Source organism: Staurois parvus, unplaced genomic scaffold (genome assembly GCF_062004578.1).
Source record: "Staurois parvus isolate SC_StPar_1 unplaced genomic scaffold, SC_StPar_1.0 ptg000432l, whole genome shotgun sequence".
Classification (NCBI taxonomy): Eukaryota; Metazoa; Chordata; class Amphibia; order Anura; family Ranidae; genus Staurois; species Staurois parvus.
This window is the reverse complement of record NW_028318228.1, coordinates 12,365,832-12,388,439: the sequence shown is the minus strand read 5'-3', so window position 1 is coordinate 12,388,439 and position 22,608 is coordinate 12,365,832. Positions and strand designations below refer to the sequence as shown.

General features: G+C 45.1%; 1 protein-coding gene across 1 annotated transcript in view; it reads right to left on the bottom strand.

Moving 5' to 3' along the window:
* Window positions 1-22,608, bottom strand: part of MRPS11 (mitochondrial ribosomal protein S11) — a 57,672-nt gene that overhangs the window by 12,284 nt on the left and 22,780 nt on the right. Inside the window, exon 4 of the mRNA XM_089687666.1 lies at window positions 19,334-19,463. Within this exon, the coding sequence (XP_089543792.1) occupies window positions 19,334-19,463 (130 nt within the window). The remainder of the gene's footprint in view (window positions 1-19,333; window positions 19,464-22,608) is intronic.

The window sequence follows — 22,608 nt, the reverse complement described above, 5'->3', positions numbered from 1 at the left end:
TTAAGGACTGCTACCCCGCTCTCCATTAAGGATTAGCACCTTTGGGGGGCGGGGGGAGTGGGTACCTGAATTTGACAGGTACCTGCTCCCATTTCTGGTCCGATCGCCTAGGCGATGGGAAACGGAAGGTGTCCTCCCTCCCTTCCTTTCTGTAGTCTTTTGGGATACGTGACAGGTCCCAGAAGACTACAGGACCATTCATGAAGTTCAGCGCTACTCGCGCATGCACAGTGGGTACCCGGCTGTGAAGCCGCAAGCTATCACAGCCGGGTGCCCACACTGAAGATGCCGGCCTCCTGGAATCCAGGATGGCTGGTGAAATGGGCTTCGGGGGACACACCATGGGACAGGTAAGTGGCTGTTTAAAAGTCAGCAGCTACAGTTTTTGTAGCTGCTGACTTTTATTTTTTGACAGGTGAGTGGAACTCCGCTTTAATTTACACTCAATACCCCATGACGACAAGTAAAAACATAATTTTAGAAATGTTTGCAAATGTATGAAAAAGGAAAGAAAAAATTTAGCACTGGTGCCTCCAGTTTCTCTTGATTGTTGCTGAGATATGTCTATACATTGACTGGAGTCCACCTGTGGTAAAACGAATTGATTGGACATGATTTGGAAAGGTACACACATCTCTATAAAAAGGCATCACAGCTGATAATACATAATGTACGACAGCAAAAGCCATGAGTTCAAAGAAACTGACAGGATTGTTGCAAGGCACAGATCTGAGGAAGGCTACAAAAACATTTCTGCTGCACTGAAGGTTCCCAAGAGCATATTTGCCTTCACAATTCATAAATTGAATAAGTTTGGCACATCCAGTACTCTTCCAAATAGCTGGTCACCTGGCCAAACTGAGCAAACTCAGGGAGGAAAGGCCCTTCATAAGAGAGGTGACCAAGAACCCGATGGTCACTCTGACTGTCCCATCTCCACACAAGATGGCTGGAGCTCAAAGTTCCAGAAGGGCAACCATCATTGCAGACTTCCACAGATCTTGGCTTTATGGCTAGACTGAAGCCTCTCCACACCTGAAGGACTCGCAGACTGTGGGGACCAAGATTCTCTAGTCTGATGGAATCAAGATTGAACTGTTTGGTCTCAATTCTAAAATGTCTGGAGAAAACCAAGCACTGCTCATCCCCTAGCCAATACCATCCCAACAGTGAAGCATGGTGGTGGCAGCAACCTGTGGCAGCACTCTGGACCTCAAATTAGGCCAAAGGTTCAACTTCCAATAGGACAACTATCCTAAGCACACAGCCAAGACAACACAGGAGTGGCTTAGGGACAACTCTGTGAATGTCCTAGAGTGGCCCAGCCAGAGTCATGACTTGAACCCTACTAAACATTTCTGGAGAGACCTTAAACTGGCTGCCCTTCCAACCTGACTGAGCTTGAGAGGATTTGCAAAGACGAATGGAAGAAAATCCCCCAATCCAGGTGTGCAAAGTTTGTGGTGTCATACCCAAAAAGGACTCGAGGCTGTAATTCCTGCCAAAGAAGTTTAAACAACGTATTGAGTTTTGATTACTTAAGTGCATGGAATATTTCAGCTTTTGCTTTTCATTAAATTCAGACATTTCTAAAATTCCGTTTTCACTTTGTCATTATGGGGCACTGAGTGTAAATTAAAAAAAAAAAAAAATGAATTTAAACAACTGTAGTATCAGGCTGCAATATAACAATGAGAAAGAGAAGGGGGTCTGAATACTTTATGAATGCAATATGCAGAGAGTGTGTGTGTGTATATATTATACACACACACACACACACACGTAAAATAAGTATTGAACACGTCACCATTTTTCTCAGTAAATATATTTCTAAAGGTGCTATTGAAATGAAAATGTTCACCACATGTCGGTGACAACCCATGCAATCCATACATACAAAGAAACCAAAACAAATAAGTTCAGAAATTAAGTTATGTGTAATAAAATTGAATGACAGGGAAAAAGTATTGAACACGCCAAGTGAAAGTTATTTAATACTTGGTACAAAATCCTTTGTTGGTAATGACAGCTTCAAGATGCCTCCTGTATGGAGAAACTATTTGAATGCATTGCTCAGGTGTGATTTTGGCCCATTCTTCCAGTCTTCAAATCTTGAAGATCTTCCGTGGGCCTCTTCTATCAACTCTGATCTTTAATACTTTCCATAGATTTACTATTGCATTCAAGTCAGGTGATGGGCTGGGCCATTCAAACAGCTTTATTTTCTCTTTGAAACCAATTGAGAGTTTCCTCAGCTTTGTGTTTGGAATCATTGTCTTGCTGAAATGTCCACCCTTGTTTCATCTTCATCACCCTGGTAGATGGCAGTAGATTTTTATCATAAATATCTTGGTACATTTTTCCAGTCAACATTCCTTCAATGATATGAAGTTAAGACTGAACCATCTGATATTAATTTGCACTGACAAGGGGCAAAATTGCGTTCTAATTACAGATAAATGTCAGCTGGTGTCTTGGCTTCCCATGCCTTTTTGCACCTCCCTTTCTTCATGTGTTCAATACTTTTTCCCTGTGTCATTCCATTTTATTACACATTACTTAATTTCTGAACTTATTTGTTTTGGTGTCTTTGTATGTATGGATTGTTACCGACATATACACACATATATATATATATATATATACATATATATATATATATATATATATACACACACACATACATATACATACACACACACACACACACACACACACACACAGGCCTTGAAATTTCCACTCGCCTGCTTGCCAATAGCGAGTGGAAATTATGATGGGGGCAAGTGTGTCCCCCAGGGCCGTCTTGCTGAGCAGGCTCGGAGCTCAGGCCGGATCTGTCATTGGCACTGGGAGCTGTCAGACTGCTCAATAGCTGAGCGCAGTGAAAGTAAAGGAAGGAGTGTGTGCTGTGCTCTCTGCCTCCCCCTAGAGTGCAGTACCTGGCTCTGTGAGTGAACAACGAAGTACTGCAACTTTTTATAAGGTGTGTGTGTGTGTGTGTCTACCTACCTAATTTCAGCTCACTCTGGTCACATGATCCTCTATGTCAGCCAGTTGTGGCTTCAGGGGAGAGGAGACAGCATTTAACAGCGTGCGTACGTGTGTTTGTGTCTGTGTATGTATGTACATGTGTCTGTACATGTGTGTATCTGTACATGTGTCTGCATGTATGTGTGTGCATGTACATGTGTGTGTGTTTGTACGTACGTGTCTGTGTGTACATGTGTGTATCTGTACATGTGTCTGCGTGTATGTACATGTATTTGTGTGCATGTACATGTGTGTGAGTATGTACGTACATGTGTGTGTACACGTGTCTGTACTTGTGTCTGCGTGCATGTACATGTATGTGTGTGTACTTGTGTCTGTGTGTGTGCGCACATGTACCTGTGTTTGTGTGTATGTACGTACATGTGTCTGTGTGTATGTACATGTATGTATCTGTACATGTGTATGCATATACATGTGTCTGTGCATGCGTGACTGTATGTGCCTGTGTGTGCATACATGTGTCTGTATGTGTGTGTGTACATGTGTCTCTGTGTATGTACATGTCTGCGTGTGTATTGGTGGCAAGTAACTCTTAAGGCTTGGCTAGTAGCTCAGGACTTGAAATTTTAAGCCATATATATATATATATATATATATATATATATATATACATACACACACACACACACACACACACACACACACACACACACACACATATACATACATATACATACAAACACGTTTTGCACCTATTTATCTCATTTTCACGTAGTGCCCATAAATTCTACAACACTTTAGAACTGGGTTAACAGAAAACATATTGTTCATATGTTAGCACAACACAGAAGAAATCCAGACAAAAGCAGTTGTCTCCTTCTAGCCTACAATCTGTAACAGAATACAGTATGATTCTTAAAAGGATGACAGAGAAACAGAAAGGAGGCTGTCATGCACTAAATAATAAAGAATGGACGAGATATAATTCTCAGCATTCTTCTAAAGAGCATATTTTCTCTCTAGTGACATCTGCTCCTCTAAATAAAAGTAAATATGTCAAGGGGTACATGGCAATGTGCAAGCAATGAGAGCCTAGTAGAGTGAAAGCAATGTCATAGTTAGGGCTGATGTATGAAGGCTGTATGTGGAATGCAGAGCTTGAAAAGTGATCCAACTGAGCATGTTTACACTGACCCAACCCTTAAATGAATGTCACCGGATTGAAGGCAATATATTCAAGAAGCTTGACATGAACTGAGTGATGATATAATGTAGGATTGCCTAAATCCATTTTCTAAGGCTTGGGATTCTCATACATGTTAAGAAATTCTCTGATAACAAAAAGCAGAATCAAATAAAGCGTGGTCTCCAATACTAAATGGCTTTATCCATCACAAGGTCCTGGCCTGCGTGTGTTCCTCAAGAACTCCGATACAGCTTTATTGTGGATTAGGATGGCCTTCCCTTAAGAGGTTTGTTTTCATGAACAGAGAAACTCAAGATTAGGGTTATGTAATAAAGCAAAGATGTTATATGGAAATAGGTCACCTTGTAGCTCTCCTCCAGGAATGATCACATTAAGTGAACAATGCGACAAGGATACAATGAATCTGTATTTATCTAGTTACTCATTGATTCAGGAAAACCCTGCCCCAATGGAACAAAATGACAGATTTTACATAACATTTTTCAAGGGGGTGGGGGATGAGACCTACAGCAACCTTCTGCACCTGACCATAAGACACACCTAGGTTTTAGAGGAGGAAAACAAGAAAAAAAAAAAAAATAATATTCTCAACCAATGGACTGCAGACATAGTACAGGAAATGACCAGAGACTGCAGCCATGTGGATGTACTACAGGAGGTGACCAGAGCCTGCGGACACACTACTGGAGATGAACAGAGACTGCAGACCTTTGGGGAGGGTACCCAAATTTGACAGGTACCCGCTCCCACTTCTGCTGCAATCGCCTCTCTCCCCGAAATCTTCGGAGACACAGGACAGGTTTCAAAAGACTACGGGGCTTCTCGCACATGTGCAGTGGGCACCCTGTTGTGAAGGATGATGAGGACACCCTTGGACTGAGGAATAGGTAGGACCAAGGAGCAGGTTCTGCTGCACAGAAGAGCCGAGCAGCCGGCCCAGTATTCTAACACAGCAGCAACGGGGGGGAATATCGGGCCAGACACTCCATTTGATGCACAGACATTTCCCCTCATTTTTGTAGGGGAAAAAGTGAGTCTTATGGAGCAAAAAATACAAATATATATATATATTGATAAATAAATAAAATACTCACCTAGATGGATGCAGCACCAAACCCATGCCGCATCTGTACAGTGAGAACTGCTGCGATCAAACAACGATGATAGCTCAGTCCTCCCCTCTAGGCAGAGAGCCATGACTGTCAGTCTCCATCTTTCTGCCCCTCCAGAGCTCTCTGGAGCGCCAGGCTGTGGAGGGGGCAGGAGAGGCTGGCTCAGGCACAATCGCTGAGAGGCTGAGCCAGCTGCCAGTCTGAAATCTGTGTGGATCCTGACGGGATCTCTAGAGCCTGGATTGGCTCAGTGGGCTAAAGTCCGCTGTCGGGTTGAATATGGGTCACAGAAGTGCAGAACACTTCTCCATATGAGAAGTACAGCCATAAAAGCTTTCGCTATACTTCTCCTTTAAAGCCCAACTTCAGAATATTAGCATCCCCCTTCTAACTACTGGTATGGGAAAGGGTTGATTGCCCCATGATGGTAACCCCTTCCCAGTGAGTGTCACTAGCACATGGGGGCTGAAACAAACAAAAAAAAAAAAACCCACAACAACCCCCCCCCCCCCCAATTATCCAAATGCACATGTTTACTTACCATAAACCAGGGTCATGTAGTGATCTCTCTCTCTTCTTCGGTTTCCTCCTGAAATCCTTCTCCCGGTGTCCGCATTACAGCCTTCATTATGTAGAAACAACCTATTGGTGGAGGCAATGCTCCCAGCAGATAGGTCCTCTCTCCAGAGGCAGGATAACTCAAGGGGCAACGGGTGGACCACGGTCAAAGACGACAAACGAGCGGGGAAAAATGTCTGGTCCCCAGGGCACGATATTGGCTTGGCTTATAGAGGAAACTGTGAGCTTGATCCATTGTACCATTTTGCATAGGAAGAGTTGTCTGGAATCAAGACTGAGGAGTAATGGTGGGTACACACAGGAAGTATTGTATAGATTGCCATACTAACACATCTGATGTTCGTGCGGCGATCTCTCTGCTGAACTATTGTGTTCTGACGCCCCCACCCCAAAAGGACACACTGATCATTGCTTGCAGCCATTGGCTTCCATCGGATAAGGAGCTGTACACACAGGTCAAAAGTCGAACAGGTTCCTGCCAAACCAACCGTTTTTGTGCCGTGTGTACCCAGTCTAAGGTAACTGATGCACAATACACTATAAATATAATGTTTGCCTGGACTTGACCTTTAAAGATCAGATTGTTTAGTAAAATACTCTCTAAGGTTAGGAACTTTTTCTGCTGCTAGTTTGAGGTCATGATGTCCTTGTGCTCTTCATCTTAGCTTCATACCGATCTTTTGAACCCATCTGACATTTCTAATGTACTGAAAAGTTTAAATTTTGCCCCCCCCCCCCTTTCCAAAATGCTGTACACATTGGTGGAGTTAAAGAGGAACTTCACCCTCGTAAAAATCAAGTCAGCTGCTATAAATAAAGTATCTCTTGACTTTTTAGAAAGAAAATACTTGCCAACCTATGGTGGCCAACACACCCTTCCCTGAAACCTGTTCCTTTCAGGTATATAGCTCTCCAATGCCAAGGTCTTAGATTTGGGAGCTGGCTGTGACTGACGACTCACAGCTGGCTCCTTATTGCACATGTTTGAGATCGAACGGTGCAGGGGGACTGGTCTCATAGCCTCTTAGTATGTGACGAGTCAATGTCAGCCTTGCCTACGTGAGGATTGAGTAAGTGGGAGAGGGTACCAACAAAGAAAGCTGGATAGAGGAAAGAGGCTAGGGGGAGGAAAAGAATCAGAACAAATGTTATTTTTTGGTGAAGATCTGGTTTAATAAAATTAAAAAGTGTCTGACGGGGGGGAAACCACACACACACACACACACACAAACCTCAGCTGGAACACTACCAATCAGCTTTTAAAATGTGACCACTTCCCGCCCACCCACAGTACATTCACTGCGAGCAGGTGGCACTGTCAGGTTAGGCGACCCGTAGGTTGCAGCCTTTCTTCTGGGTTTCCAGTGCTGACATTGGACACAGCATGAGCTTGAGGTTTCAGCCAAAGACTTTGGCTGAAACCTGCTAATCAGCTATGGCCAATCACTGCACAGAGGTCTGTGTTTACAAAACACACAGAACTCTGTACACAACAGCAATCTGGCTATTTCTTCTCCCTGAAAAGCAAGGAGAACCCCCCCCCCCAACTGCAAAAAAAAAACAAAACAAAAAACACACAGATTTATGAGTAAAAGCAGCACATATTACACTTGTTAGGCACACAGCTAACCACTTGATTGTCCCATGATGGTAACCCCTTCCCAGTGAGTGTCACTAGCACAGTGTACACTAATATATCAGTTGACTGTGTTAGTATCATTAGCGATGTCAGTTAGTGTCCCTCCCAGCCAGTGTCTGTTAGCGTTAGATTGCCCGCCACACTATCACAGTTCCACTATAAATCACTACTGTTATTAGTATAGCATCTATAGCTGCGTAAATTCCAATATATAGCTATATCTATCCATCTATACACACACACACACACACACACAGTTTGTAGATACTATAACTTTCACAAAAACCAATCAATATACACTTACTGGGATTGTTTTTTTTAATACCAAAAGACATGTAACAGCATATGTTTTGGCCTTAATTGATAAAGAAATTTGATTTTATTGGATACGTTTTAGAACAGAAAGTCTGTGTGTGCCCCCTTACATTAGGTGTTGCCATCAGAGTGCAACTGTACATCATGCATTCCCATCACATCCAGTGTGCCCATCAGAGTACCTCTTTACATCAGGTATCCCCATCACATTGCCACCTTACATCAGGTATTCCCATCAGAGTGCACCTTACACTCAAAGTACCCCTTTTCATCATATTTCCCCATCAGAGTGCCCCTTTCCACAGTATGTGCCCCTTAACAAAATGTGCCCATCAGAGTGTCCCTTAACATAAAATAGGGAAACTCTGATGGGCACGTTCTATTTTAAAGGCTGATGCTGATGGGCACATTCTATGTTAAAGGGTCATGCTGATGGGCACATTCTATGTTAAAGGGTCATGCTGATGGGCACATTCTATGTTAAAGGGTCATGCTGATGGGCACATTCTATGTTAAAGGGTCATGCTGATGGGCACATTCTATGTTAAAGGGTCATGCTGATGGGCACATTCTATGTTAAAGGGTCATACTGATGGGCACATTCTATGTTAAAAGGTCATGCTGATGGGCACATTCTATGTTAAAGGGTCATACTGATGGGCACATTCTATGTTAAAGGGTCATGCTGATGGGCACATTCTATGTTAAAGGGTCATACTGATGGGCACATTCTATGTTAAAAGGTCATGCTGATGGGCACATTCTATGTTAAAGGGTCATGCTGATGGGCACATTCTATGTTAAAGGGTCATGCTGATGGGCACATTCTATGTTGTGCCCATCAGAGTGCACCTTAACATTCCATGTGCCCATCAGAGTGCCCCTGTAAGACTACACCCTATCTTGAGGGCAGACAGGAGCTGTGCCAGGATCCTTGCTGAAGGATGCTTGTGTACAGGCAGGGAGGGGGAGCTGGTGAGACAGTGAGTTGCAAAGGGTGGGGCGCACATGTGATGTTATCAGTTGCCATGACAAACACCTTGCTCAGCGCCGGATCTGTCAATGCGGGCTGGAGGTCCAAAAGGGAGAGCTGGTGGGGCCGTTCTCGGACTGCGTTCCACCATTTAGTGACCGCTGTACTAAACCATTATTTATAACTACGTATCCTTTTACTATTTTCTTTTTCTCTGGACTTTCCAAAAGTGTTTCCCTGTTTTAAGTGCTACATTCTAAGTGCTTCTGTCAAAGCTTTGGTACTGGGGAGCACAATGGGCTTAGTGCTTAGCACTCCTGCCTTGCAGCACTAGGACAGTCCTAACCAGGACACTACCTGCATGGGGTTTTCATGTCTTCCTGTGCTTTCAGTGGCTTCCTACAGGTACTCCAGTTTCCTCCTACACCAAGAACATGCTCGCAGGTTAAAGTGAAATTAAAGTTAAAAAATAAAAACCGGCAGGGTCTTCACTGCAAAAGAGACCTGAAGCAGGGGAGAAGACGGAGGTGAGGGACTTCAGAGGTGGACTGTTTGAACAGAGGCAAGTATTGTTACCTTAGTTCAGCTTTAATTGGCTCCTGACTCGATTGGAGAGCCAGTGACAGGATCATGGGCAGTCAAGGCTCATGGAGGAGCGAAGGCTGGCTTGGGTAGTCCGATCCAACAGAAGAGATACTTTAGCTCAAATCGTTGTAAAAGTTAATGCTGGTTCCAATTGAAAGGTGTCAGAATACATGGAGCATCGCAGTTTGTTGCATATGGGGCTGTGTAGGTGCAGACCTGTCAGGATACCCATGCTCACCCATGTCCACAGCCAAAAGCACCTACAATGGGCACCTGAACATCAGAACTGGACCACAGAGAAACAGAAGAAGGTGGCCTGGTCTGATGAATTTAAGAATGGTTTGAGAAACACAATGTGTTTGAGGTGCTGACTTGGTCTTCAAATTCTCCAGATCTCATTGAACATCTGTGGGATGTGCTGAAAAAAGTTTGATCCATGGACACTGCACCTCGCAGGACTTAAAATTAGTGTTTTGTTTTTTTTAATCACTTTCACCTAGGTGGATGCAGCATCGATTCCCCACCGGCTTGCTCAGTTATCCCCCTTTGCTTTGAGCAGAGAGCAGTGACAGTCAGTCACTGCTGTCTGCTCTGCGTGGTGCCGGTCTAATCATCTGGGTGGATCCCAACTTTAACGCCTTCACGCCGCCCACGTGCAAATGTGCGGCCTCCCGGCGTCTGGGCCTAGACGCCGAGTGGCCGTACATTTGCGTTCATGTAACAAAAAACATATGTGCTGAGAGCGCGCGCCCTGCACGCTCCCAGCACACAAGTGCGGCACTCACGGAAAGGTCCCGGTCCGCTCTTTTGATCAGAACCTTTCCCGATCATGTGGCCGGCCATGACTTCACGGTGGCCACATGACACTAAGCCCCGCCCCATCCACCTACCGGCGCAGGAACTCCTCTTCACGCCGGGACGATCCGGCGTGAAGGGGTTAAAGTCGAGATCTTTTCCCAGGCTGGACTGGCTAAGTGATGTCAGGTGACATCAGACTTTAGCCCACAGAGTCACAGGAGTGCAAAACGAACTGCACTCCTGTGATTCATAGGAGAAGTACAGCCAAACAAGCTTTGGCTGTACTTCTTTAAAGTGGTTGTAAACCCTTACATACTGTATACCCAGTGAAGTGACTGGTCTCAGGTGATACACAGATGAAAGAAATCCTCCTACATACGTTGTACCTGTTTGTCTATAGCAATTTTCCCCTACAACCAAAGAACAAAATGTACACAGCCCTCAAATGTAGGGGTTGGGAGCTAGAATTACATCAATGAGGAAAGCTGAGTGTTGATTGGAGGGAAGGGACACACCCCCCTACACACAGCTCACAGAGACAGAGCTGAGGCTGTCAATCCTCTGGAGGTCCCTCCCCTGTCACCATTTTTCTCTTGGAGTCAGGTAAACTTGTCAGAAGTGATTTATGCTGATAGCAGAGGAATGAAGCAGCAGACAGAAATGCCATTTAGTGCTCTGGATTGAGACAAGTACACACTAGAGGGATATGCTTTGTTTATATTTAATGTCTGTGGTCTACAACCAATTTAAAGGATCAGCTTCTGATGCCTTGGTGCCAGATACCACAGGGTTCATAATATTAAAGGCTGACCGGTGTAATATCTACTTTGCTACACCCTTTAGGCTTGGTTCACACTGAAGCGGTGCAGAATTTGCAGAGTTTTCTGTGCAAATAATTCCACACCGCATCAGAATTGCACCCAGTTCATGCGTACCAATGCGGGTGTGTGTTAATTTAACACCCCGAAATCGGTCCGCAAAACGTGGTGTGATATGCGATCCGATTCTGCACAGGTGTGAAAACCCATGCAATCCGTTTCTAGTGCAGACCAAAAAAAGGGTCCTGCACCTTTTTTGGTGCGGGTCGATTTGAGCCATACAAAATGTATGGCTCCAATCGCACTGCACACAAATCGCATGTGATTTGCGCAAGAATGCGGTGCGGTTCCTGTGCGAATCACATGCGATGTACTGCACGGCATTAGTGTGAACCCAGCCTTACACAATAGTGTGAACTGTACAGTACGGAAAAAGTGACAGCAGACTTTGCTGGAGTTGGATCAATGCAGGATGCCTATTCTGTCCAAATCCCAAATGATTTAGGAAAACACGTATGTGCAGTCACAAACCAAATGTTTTGCCAGTGTCGCACACCAGCTCTAGATTAGCCACTCATTATTTGATATGATTGCTGATTAATGTTGCTGGAAAAGGCCATATCAAGGGTAGCATAAAATAATCATTTCAGTAATGGTGAACGCAGAGGTCACAAAGGCCTTTTATGGAAAGGTGAACAGAAAACTCTGATGGGTTTATCATTTCACAGGCCTGTCCTAATTAGTTTTATTTTGTGAAGTGAAACATGGTGACCTGCTGGTGCTGCTAATCACACTGGGAAATCTCTGCAGGAAGACAGACAACAGACTGAATAGTACCTGGACAATGCTGCTGACAACACTGGGTGCGTGCTGCCATCTAGTGGAAGATGTAGGTGGAATCTTTCCATTTTCAAAACTACCTAAAAATGACTGTATAACCCCAATATAAGAAGTAATTGGACTTTGCCGAATGCAGCAATTAGCGTCTCTTCATACAAAATTAAAGAAAAGGATTCCGATTGTAGAGAATGTTACAAAAAAAAAAGGAAGAGCTATTGAAGTGTGTGCTGATCTGTGTGAGCTTTAACCCACAAGGCTAACAAGCTAGATCACGTTTGCATGAGTGGAGAGGAATTATGGATATGTAGCCTTTTCTCTCTCCAGTTATGAGCCTTGAATTAAACCCAAAAAGCAAACATTTATTATATTGCAGCTTACCGATTCTTAGATGTAATGGCTGCATTCGTTTTATTTTTTATCTGATGATCCAGCCAGCAAGTCTGTTTTTCAAAAGCACAAACTCTCCAGCAGTATTCGTTTACGTGGATGACAATAACCACTTGACACTGGCAGCGGTGATTAAAATAACCAGCTTTTATTTATTCATGTAAAGCCTTTATCCCAAAAGAAACAAACGGTTTACTGTAACCGATTATAAAGTGTGAGCTAGAGTTTGGCTTCAGTTTGTTTAGTGTAGTTAACCTCCCTAGTGGTCTGATTATGTCCATATTTCTGTGCTCAAAGCGGTACATTTTTTTGCATAGAAAAATATGTATTTTTTTTATTGTTGGCCGGTAATTTTTAGGAATAACTCACTGAAATCTGTCCGAACAAGAGTCTAGTAAACATCCCGGGTATGATAAAACTTGAAACACAAAATCATAAATTATAATTTAATAAATAATTATTAAAATTATAATATAATAATAATAAATTTAATTCAATAATATAATCAAACCAAAAACACTGAAATTTGAAATATAGCGCCAAGTTCGCACATCACTGAGCAAAGTCGCAAAATCGTTTTCAGTGTCTGATGACGAATTTCCCCCACGAATCATTATCACTCAATTCTGCAAGTGGTTCTGATTTACTATCGCTGTTCTCTAGCCGGTCTAAAACCGCTTTTGACCTAAAGGGACACTTTTTGGACGCCATGGACGTTTCTAAGTTTCCAGGCAGAAAGAACAGTAAAAATGCAGGCAGGGCGCCGGACAAAGCACTCGGGACAATATGTATGTGAAATAGTTTGATACAGTAATGTTATACTATGTGATTTTAGTGAATGTCATTTTTTGTCATTTTCAAATTTCCCGCCGTTCCGTCCCCCCTACGTCCCGACGCTCGCAGGGGACGGAACCCAGATGACAGATGTCGGCATCCGCCGGATTACATTGCCGGGGACACTGCAGGGGGGACATCGTGGGAGCGCAGGACAAGGTAAGTGATCGAGGGATCGCGGAGCAGCGCCGCATGGTAAGCCCGAGTGTAGCTCGGGGTTACCGCTTTTGGTACTGAAACTTTACCCCGAGCTACACTCAGGAATACTGCCAGGGAGGTTAAATCTGCTAGTACATCTAACACTCACCTCCCCCTAAACCAGTGCTTGTCAAATAGTGGGGCGGCTCCGTCAAGGGGGGCGCGTACAGGGGTGGGCAGAGGGCTGCTGTCTCTTACCTGGCTCCCACGATGATCCATCCAGGAAGCGCTGCTCCTTCCGTCACTCCGGCCACTCCCTCACTCCTGCCGCTCGGCTCCGCCTCCTCACCGGTGATTGGCCGCCAGAACTGTAGCTCAGGAAAGGTACACAGGCGGCCATTCACGGGCGAGGAGGCGGAGCCGAGCAGACCCGCGAAAATTGAGTGAGGGAAAAGCCGGTAAGTGTGCAGTGCAGAGGTGCTGCTGCAACCACATATGCTGGCTGCAGCAGCACCATACTGCAACAGGGGTCAGCAAGTGTCATTGGTGTCAGTGGGAGGAATAGTGCCGCATCATTGGTGTCACTGATACTAATGATGGGGCATTATTCCTCCCACTGACACCAACGATGGGGCACTATTCCTCCCACTGACACCAATGATGGGGCACTATTCCTCCCACTGATACTAATGATGGAACACTATTCCTCCCACTGACACCAATGATGGGGCACTATTCCTCCCACTGATACCAATGATGGGGCACTATTCCTCCCACTGACACCAATGATGGGGCACTATTCCTCCCACTGACACCAATGATGGGGCACTATTCCTACTTATAACAATTTTATAGACAAATGACACTATTTACAGTCGCGCGGGGGGCGCAAAATGTTTTCTTCTTCCTAGGGGGGGGCATGACAGAAAATAATTGAGAAGCACTGCCCTAAACTAACAATGCTGATGTTTCCCCTGTGCTCAAAGTGGGGGGACCACTCTAATACAGGAGGCGTGTTACTGGCCAGATCACCAGCTGGAAAATTAAAAAAAAATGCGGCCACTACATCTAATGATTGGTAAGCTGCACTCGATTACATTTTTGGTTTTGGGTATATTACGGCTTTAATGGAAATGCTGGCTGTAGCATTAAACAAGCTTTTGGCTAGCAATCAGAAAAATTTCAGCAACAATCAGTTAAATGGTAAGAAAGCCAAAAGAAACAGTAAATTCAACTTTTTAGCCAATGAGGGCTCGTTTACACTCGCTTCAGAATGTGGCATTGGACATGCTTTTTTAAAGCGCTCCGAATGCCAATCAAAGCGCCTGTCACTAAATAAAATGGTAAGCTTACAGTCCTGTGTACACGTTTCGTTTGCTTCAAAAATTATACCCCATGTCGCTTTCTTGGTGCTTCAAAGGGTCTCCAAAGCCTCCACAGAAGTCTATGACAAAGGTCGCTAGCAGCAACCGCAATTTTCTTTCAGCTTTAGCTTCACTTTGTCTTGGAGGTATTGCAGCTAGATATCCCAGGATGCACTGGGAAAACAACAAGCGAACCAGATAGGGATAAGCTGCAGTCACTTTTTTTTTTTTTTTTTTTTTTTTTTACACACACACACTTTTTCACATTAGTTTTGTGAGTATCCATTTGTTACGTGTTTAATAAATTCATTTGTAACCACATTAATGCACAAGGAGAGTGCGCCCTTTTGTGTTTTTCGTATGTCACAGTACATGTTGGCATTCATGGTTCCCTCAGTGAACTGTATCTCTCCAGTGCTGGCAGCACTCATGCAGCCCCAGACCATGACACTCCCACCACCATGCTTCACTGTAGGCAAGACACACTTGTCTTTGTACTCCTCACCTGGTTGCCGCCACACGTCTGACACCATCTGAACCAAATCAGTTGATCTTGGTGTCATCAGACCACAGGACATGGTTCCAGTAATCCATGTCCTTAGTCTGCTTGTCTTCAGAAAACGGTTTGCAGGCTTTCTTGTGCATCATCTTTAGAAGAGGCTTCCTTCTGGGACGACAGCCATGCAGACCAATTTGATGCAGTGTGCGGCGTATGATCTGAGCACTGACAGGCTGACCCCCCCCCACCCCTTCAACCTGTGCAGCAATGCTGGCAGCACTCATATGTCTATTTCCCAAAGACAACCTCTGGCTATGATGCTGAGCACGTGCACTCAACGCCTTTGGTCGACCATGGCGAGGACTGTTCTGAGTGGAACCTGTCCTGTTAAACCGCTGTATGGTCTTGGCCACCATGCTGCAGCTCAGTTTCAGGGTCTTGGCAATCTTCTTATAGCCTAGCCCATCTTTATGTGGAGCAACAATTCTTTTTTTCAGATCCTCAGAGTTCTTTGCCATGAGGTGCCATGTTGAACTTCCAGTGACCAGTATGAGAGATAGAGTGATAACACCAAATTTAACACACCTGCACCCCATTCACACCTGAGACCTTGTACCACTAACAAGTCAGATTTTGGACTTTCACTTAGGGGTGTAATCACTTTGGTTGCCAGCGGTTTAGACATTAATGGCTGTGTGTTGAGTTATTTATTGAGGGGACAGCAAATTTACATGTGTAATGTTATATAAGCTGTACACGCACTACTTTACATTATAGTAAAGTGTAATTTCTTCAGTGTTGTCACATGAAAAGCTATAATAAAATATTTACAAAAATTTGGGGGGGGGGGGTGTACTCACTTCCATACACACCTGAAAAAAAAAAAACTAAAAAAAAGGTACACTTTTGAAGAGTATAGCATCAAGTCAATTAAACTCCTGGGATATTGATCTAGTCAGTTAAGTAGCAGCATGGGTTGTTAATCAGTTTCAGCTGCTTTGGTGTTAATGAAATTAACAACTGGTGCACTAGATGGGCAACAATGAGACGACCCCCAAAACAGGAATGGTTTTGCAGGTGGAGGCCACTGACATTTGTTTCCCCGACTCATCTTTTCTGAGTGTTTTTCACTAGTTTTGCATTTGGCTAGGGTCAGCGTCACTACTGGTAGCATGAGGCGATACCTGGAACCTACAGAGGTTGCACGGGTAGTCCAACTGCTCAAGGATGGCACATCAATACATCCCATTGCCCGAAGGTTTGCTGTGTCTCCCAGCACAGTCTCATGAGCATGGAGAAGATTCCAGGAGACAGGCAGTTACTCTAGGAGAGCTGGACAGGGCCGTAGAAGGTCCTTAACCCATCAGCAGGACCGGTATCTGCACCTTTGTGCAAGGAGGAACAGGATGAGCACTGCCAGAGCCCTACAGAATGACCTCCAGGTCACTGGTGTGAATGCCTCTGACCAATCAGAAACAGACTCCATGAGCATGGCCTGAGGGCCCGACGTCCTCTAGTTGGCCCTGTGCTCACTGCCCAGCATCATAGAGCTCGATTGGTATTTGCCATTGAACACCAGAATTGGCAGGTCCGCCACTGGCACCCTGTGCTTTACACAGATGAGAGCAGGTTCACCCTGAGCACATGTGACAGATGTGAAGGGTCTGCAGAAGCTGTGGAGAACGTCATGTTGCCTGTAACATCGTTCAGCATGACTCTTTTGGCGGTGGGTCAGTGATGCTCTGGGGAGACATATCCATGGAGGGACGCACAGACCTCTACAGGTTAGACAATGGCAGCCTGACTGCCATTAGGTATTAGGATGAAATCCTTGGACCCATTGCCAGAACCTACACTGGTACAGGGGGTCCTGGGTTCCTCCTGGTGCACGACAATGTCCAGCCTCATGTGGAGAGAGTATGCAAGCAGTTCCTGGAGGATGAAGGAATTGATACCACTGAATGGCCCCTACGCTCGCCTGACCTAAATCAAATAGAACATCTCTGGGATATTATGTTTCGGTCCATCCAACGCAGCCAGGTTGCACCTCAGACTGTCCAGGAGCTCAGTGATGCCCTGGTCCAAATCTGGGAGGAAATACCCCAGGACACCAATCGGTCATCTTATTAGGAACATGCCCCGACGTTGCACGTGGGGGCCATACAAACTGAGTACCATTTTGAGTTGCTGCAATGAAATTTCAGCGAAATGGACTAGCTTGCTGCATCATTTTTTCACTTTGATTTTCGGGGTGTCTTTGAATTCAGTCTTCTGTAGGTTGATTTTCATTTCCTTTGAATGATGGGGCATCCTTACGTTCCTAACACATCACCCCGTCCATATCAGTATAGATATTCAGCAGGAGATTTTTCCCCATTGAGATCTGATGTGTTTTCAAAGTGTTGCTTGAATTTTTTGGAGGTGTGCGTTATACCGTGTTTCCACAAAAAAAAAAAAACACTCTTATATTTTTTTTGGGCTCAAAAAAAAAAAAAAAAAAAAAAAAAAAAAAAAAAAAAAAAAAAAAACACACTAGGTGTTATTTTCAGGGTAGGACTTATTTTTTCAAATGCCCAGGTGTGGACATGGGGTGCAGAGGTGAGCTGCAGGCAGTTGTGGATGAGGGTTACTATGGAGAGGGTCGGCTGATGACAATTGTGAACTGCAGTCAGGTGTTGCAGGGATGACTTGACAGGTGAGTTTCAGACAGGGTGCAGATATGAGCCACAGACAGGGTGCAGGGGTGAGTTGCAGATGGGGAATGCAGAGGTGAGCTGTGATTGGGGGGTGCAAAGGTGGGTTGCAACTCAGCTCACCTCTGCACCCCCCCAGCCGCAGCTCACCTATGCACACTGTCTGCAACTCACCTGACTCAAGTTACCTCTGCAACACCTGACTGCAGCTCACCTTTGCACATCCCCCCCTCCTCCTCCTCTGCCATCATATGGTTAGCTAGCTTTGCAAAACACAGCTGTCAGCAGCCGGCCCCTCTCTATAGTAACTCCCGTTTCGGGTCCTATCTTCCCACACAGTGCACCAAGCGCACTTACTCACCGCTCCGCCTCTTCCTCACTGGCCGGTGATCACCCCTGGGGCATCGGCTTCCATGCATTAGGCTGCAGAAGGAGATACTCCACCCCTAAACACACTGCATACTGCACCCGCAGATATCGGTTCCTTCCCTGTCCCACAGTGAGTACAGAGGTAGGGAGGTTCTGTGGGAGCGGATGGTGAGTACAGAGGTAGGAGGTTCTGTGGGAGCGGATGGTGAGTACAGAGGTAGGGAGGTTCTGTGGGAGCGGATGGGGAGTACAGAGGTAGGAGGTTCTGTGGGAGCGGATGGTGAGTACAGAGGTAGGGAGGTTCTGTGGGAGCGGATGGTGAGTACAGAGGTAGGGAGGTTCTGTGGGAGCGGATGGTGAGTACAGAGGTAGGGAGGTTCTGTGGGAGCGGATGGTGAGTACAGAGGTAGGGAGGTTCTGTGGGAGCGGATGGTGAGTACAGAGGTAGGGAGGTTCTGTGGGAGCGGATGGTGAGTACAGAGGTAGGGAGGTTCTGTGGGAGCGGATGGTGAGTACAGAGGTAGGGAGGTTCTGTGGGAGCGGATGGTGAGTACAGAGGTACGGAGGTTCTCTGGGAGCGGATGGTGCTGTCGCTTCAGTCGTGCTTCTGTGTTTTTAAGAGACAGTAGATATGGGTGCGCGCAAGGCCAGTGCCGGAGGTGGTGGAATGGCGTTCCGCCATGTTCCGGCTGAAAAAAAGCCCTGATCACAACTAGGTCTTATTTTCTGGGTAGGTCTTATACTTTAGCAATTCCCAAAAATAGCACTAGGTCTTATTTTCAGGGTAGGTCTTATTTTCGGGGAAACAGGATATATGTTGTGCAGCGAGGAGCAGCAAGAAGCCGAATGGATTCTGGACCATAGTAGACAGCACACGTGGTGTGCAAGATGGGAATGTTATAGTGGAAGGAGAGTGTGGACTGGAAAGACAGGACTGGCCAGCAGAGGATTAGCAGAGCTAAAGGGTGAGAGCGTCAGCAAACCAGAGCTGGGGGTTACTACTGAGTGGGGGATGAGCAGAGGATCTGCTGAACAGCAGTACTAATGAGCTGGGGATCTGCTGAGAAGGGGTACTACTGAGCTGGGATTCTACTGTGTCCCTTGAAAACAAACTGAAAATCAACATACGAAGCAAGTGTATATGAGCCCTAAAGGCACCCCCCCCCACCAGGAACTTCCACTCAAGACCTACCGTTGCTGCTGCTATCCCAGCCGTTTGTGCTGCTACTGAAGAGCTTTTCCTGGCATTTCTGAAGCCCTCCGTACCACATGATGTACGCACTAAAGAGTTGTTGTCAAAGCTTATGATTTGAACATGTGTGCTGCAACATAGAAGTATACATTATAGGTAAGTACATTCATTTAAACATGCAGACGGGTAACATTACATCAGCAGAAACGCATAACTCCAATAATTAATAATTAAAGTGGTTGCAAACCCTTACATATACCCAGTGAAGTGACTGGTCTCAGGTGATACACAGATGAAGGAAATGCTCCAACATAAGTTGTACCTGTTTATCTGTAGCCCCCTCTCCGCTTGATCAGGTAAAGTACAGAATTTACACAGCATTTCTCAACTCCAGAAGACAGGAAGTGAGGAACGGATTGTTACACACTGCAGAACACAGAGCAGATAGCGGAGTGTAATCTGAGACCTGAGTTGAAGAACGGGACACATCCCTTACACAGTCTCCTAAAGAAGCATGCACACTAAGGCTGTCAGTCAGCTGCTGTGTGCTGGAGGGGTGATGGAGCCATCTCCTGGGATTGTGTGGTATCGGCATAGGCTGTCAGAAGCGACTCATGTAGTTGGCAGAGAGGAGACAGAAAACACACTAGGTGCTTTGGATAGAGGAAAGTACACACTATAGAAGAATATGCTTTGTTGATCTGTTCTTTCAGAGGTTTACAACCACTTTACTCCAGGAATTCCTACACATTGCAAAGGTGCTGGCTTACTATGGGCTAGGTCAGTGGTCGGCAAGCCGCGGCTCGCGAGCCACATGCGGCTCTTTACAAACTTAAATGCAGCTCTTCTGTGTGTCGGGCGCCCGCTCCCCTCCCTCCTCTTGGGCGCCCGCTCCCCTCCCTCCTCTTGGGCGGCCGCCCCCCTCCCTCCTCTCGGGCGGCCGCCCCAAAAGTCAGGACTCTGCAGCTGTCAGGATGTGGGCGTGGCAGCCCGGATGTAGGCGGGGCAGCGTGACGAACTCCTCTCCTCTCACAGTCCGCACTGAAGACCAGAACGGCACGGGAACACGGCGAGAAGAACGCGCGGAGCAAAGGTAAGTGAATTGACACAATATGGGGAATGAATTACTATAGGGGGGATGAATTACTATAGGGGGGATGAATTACTATAGGGGGGATGAATTACTATAGGGGGGATGAATTACTATGAAGGGTGAATTACTATGGGGGATGAATTACTATAGGGGGGATGAATTACTATAGGGGGGATGAATTACTATAGGGGGGATGAATTACTATGAAGGATGAATTACTATGAAGGGTGAATTACTATGGGGGATGAATTACTATATGGGGGATGAATTACTATAGGGGGGATGAATTACTATTGGGGATGAATTACTATGGGGGATGAATTACTATAGGGGGGATGAATTACTATGGGGGATGAATTTTCAGTTTTAAAAATGTGGCTCTCAAAATAAATTTCAATCGTGGTTTTGGCGAGATTTGGCTCAGTTGAAAAAAAGGTTGCCCACCACTGGGCTAGGTCCACTAGTCCAACTCATGGACTTTTTTTCTTTTTTATTTACATCTGACAGTTTTCTGAGCACGGGGAGTACAGCTATCACTATAATCCTGGTATTTCGACAAGAGAGAGGCTGCCTTCTTATACCCAAGTCCCTGCCCACCTCTCCTCTGCTGTCCATTCACAGAAGGCTTTGTATTTGGGGAATGGATTCACACAACACAAAGCTCTCTTTAATAGGACACAAGGAGGGGAGGGGTGGGCATGGCAGCTGCTGGCGCTAAGACCAGAAGGTCCAACGTCAGACCTCTGGAAGTATCGCAACAGCTAGGCTCCTGGTGCTCAATCAACAAACAAAAAAAAAAAAATGTAAATCAAAGATCAATCTTTGGACTTAACCCCTCATAATCCAGAACATTTTTAGAAAGTGGCTGAATTCCTGGAGTTCAGTTTCAATGTATCCATAACTTCACTAGAGATGGTAATAGCATAAAGCACAGTGCCAGAGCCAAATATAGAGATGTTTTTACATTTTATTATATTAAAAGTATGCCTAACAGTTACAATATTCACAGAATGATTTTTACAATTTCTGTATATATCCATGAATAACTTTTCTTTTTTTTTTTTTAAATCAGCATTTACTGCAAGGAGCAATTCTGAACTTCTATGAAGAAAACAGGACTGGGACCCATTATTTTTCTTTGCCGAATCTCATTGTTTTGTTATGAATTTCAATTAAACACTTAGTTATTCCATCGGCAGCTCACGCTGTGCGGCACACAGGGAGGCGGCCCGTTCCCCCATTCCTCTCCAGCATGGCAGGCAGCATTACATAGCAGGACATGGCAAGACAAAAGTATTACAGCGGCTTGCAATTCAAACAATATTGATTGCTATTCATTAGGTACCTTTCACTTAACTGGCGTGTGGCGTGCGGGCCCAGAAGGACAAACCCCAGCGCTCAGCTTGAGGCTGATGACTGAGATGGCAGCCATGTGTTTACTGAACACTGCCGTCTCCCATCATTATGACAATGTGAGACTCTCATCCACTACATCATATACAGTGACATAGGGTGAGTTCCTAGCCTTGAATGCAGTTTTAAGGTAAAAGGTCTTTCCAAATGCAAAAAGCCTGACAATCATTAAAGCGGAATTCCACTCTCCCAATCAACACTGAATTTTTTTAATGCTTATATTTTTTTTTCCTATCTATTTACTAAGCCTAGCAGCATATTTACCGTACTTGTTTTTGAACTTTTTTTTTTTTTTTAAGTTTCTTCAGTTACTTCCTGGTTTCCATGCCTAGGCAAATGATGTTATACATCCCCAGGAGTGTTCAAGAGGGGAGGAGCAGTTTTCTTAGCTAAGCACACAGTCCTGCCTGCATGCCTAAGCTAAGGGAAGATGGATTCTAGGAAATAAATGCTACATGAATCATCACCTTCCCCTCCCTCCTAGATTGTAAGCTCGAAAGAGCAGGGCCCTCGAACCCCTCGTGTATTGTATTGTTACTGTCTTGTCTCATGTTCTGTCCCCCTTGCTACTGTACAGCGATGAGCATACCCTTTGGCGCTATATAAATACTGTATAATAAGAATAATCTGCTCTTATTCAAGATGGCCACAGCCAGAAATACTGGGAAGTGATTTAACAAAAAAAAAAAAAGCATTATTATTATTATACAGGATTTATATAGAACCAACAGTTTGCTCAACACTTTACATTATAGTGGGAGACAATACA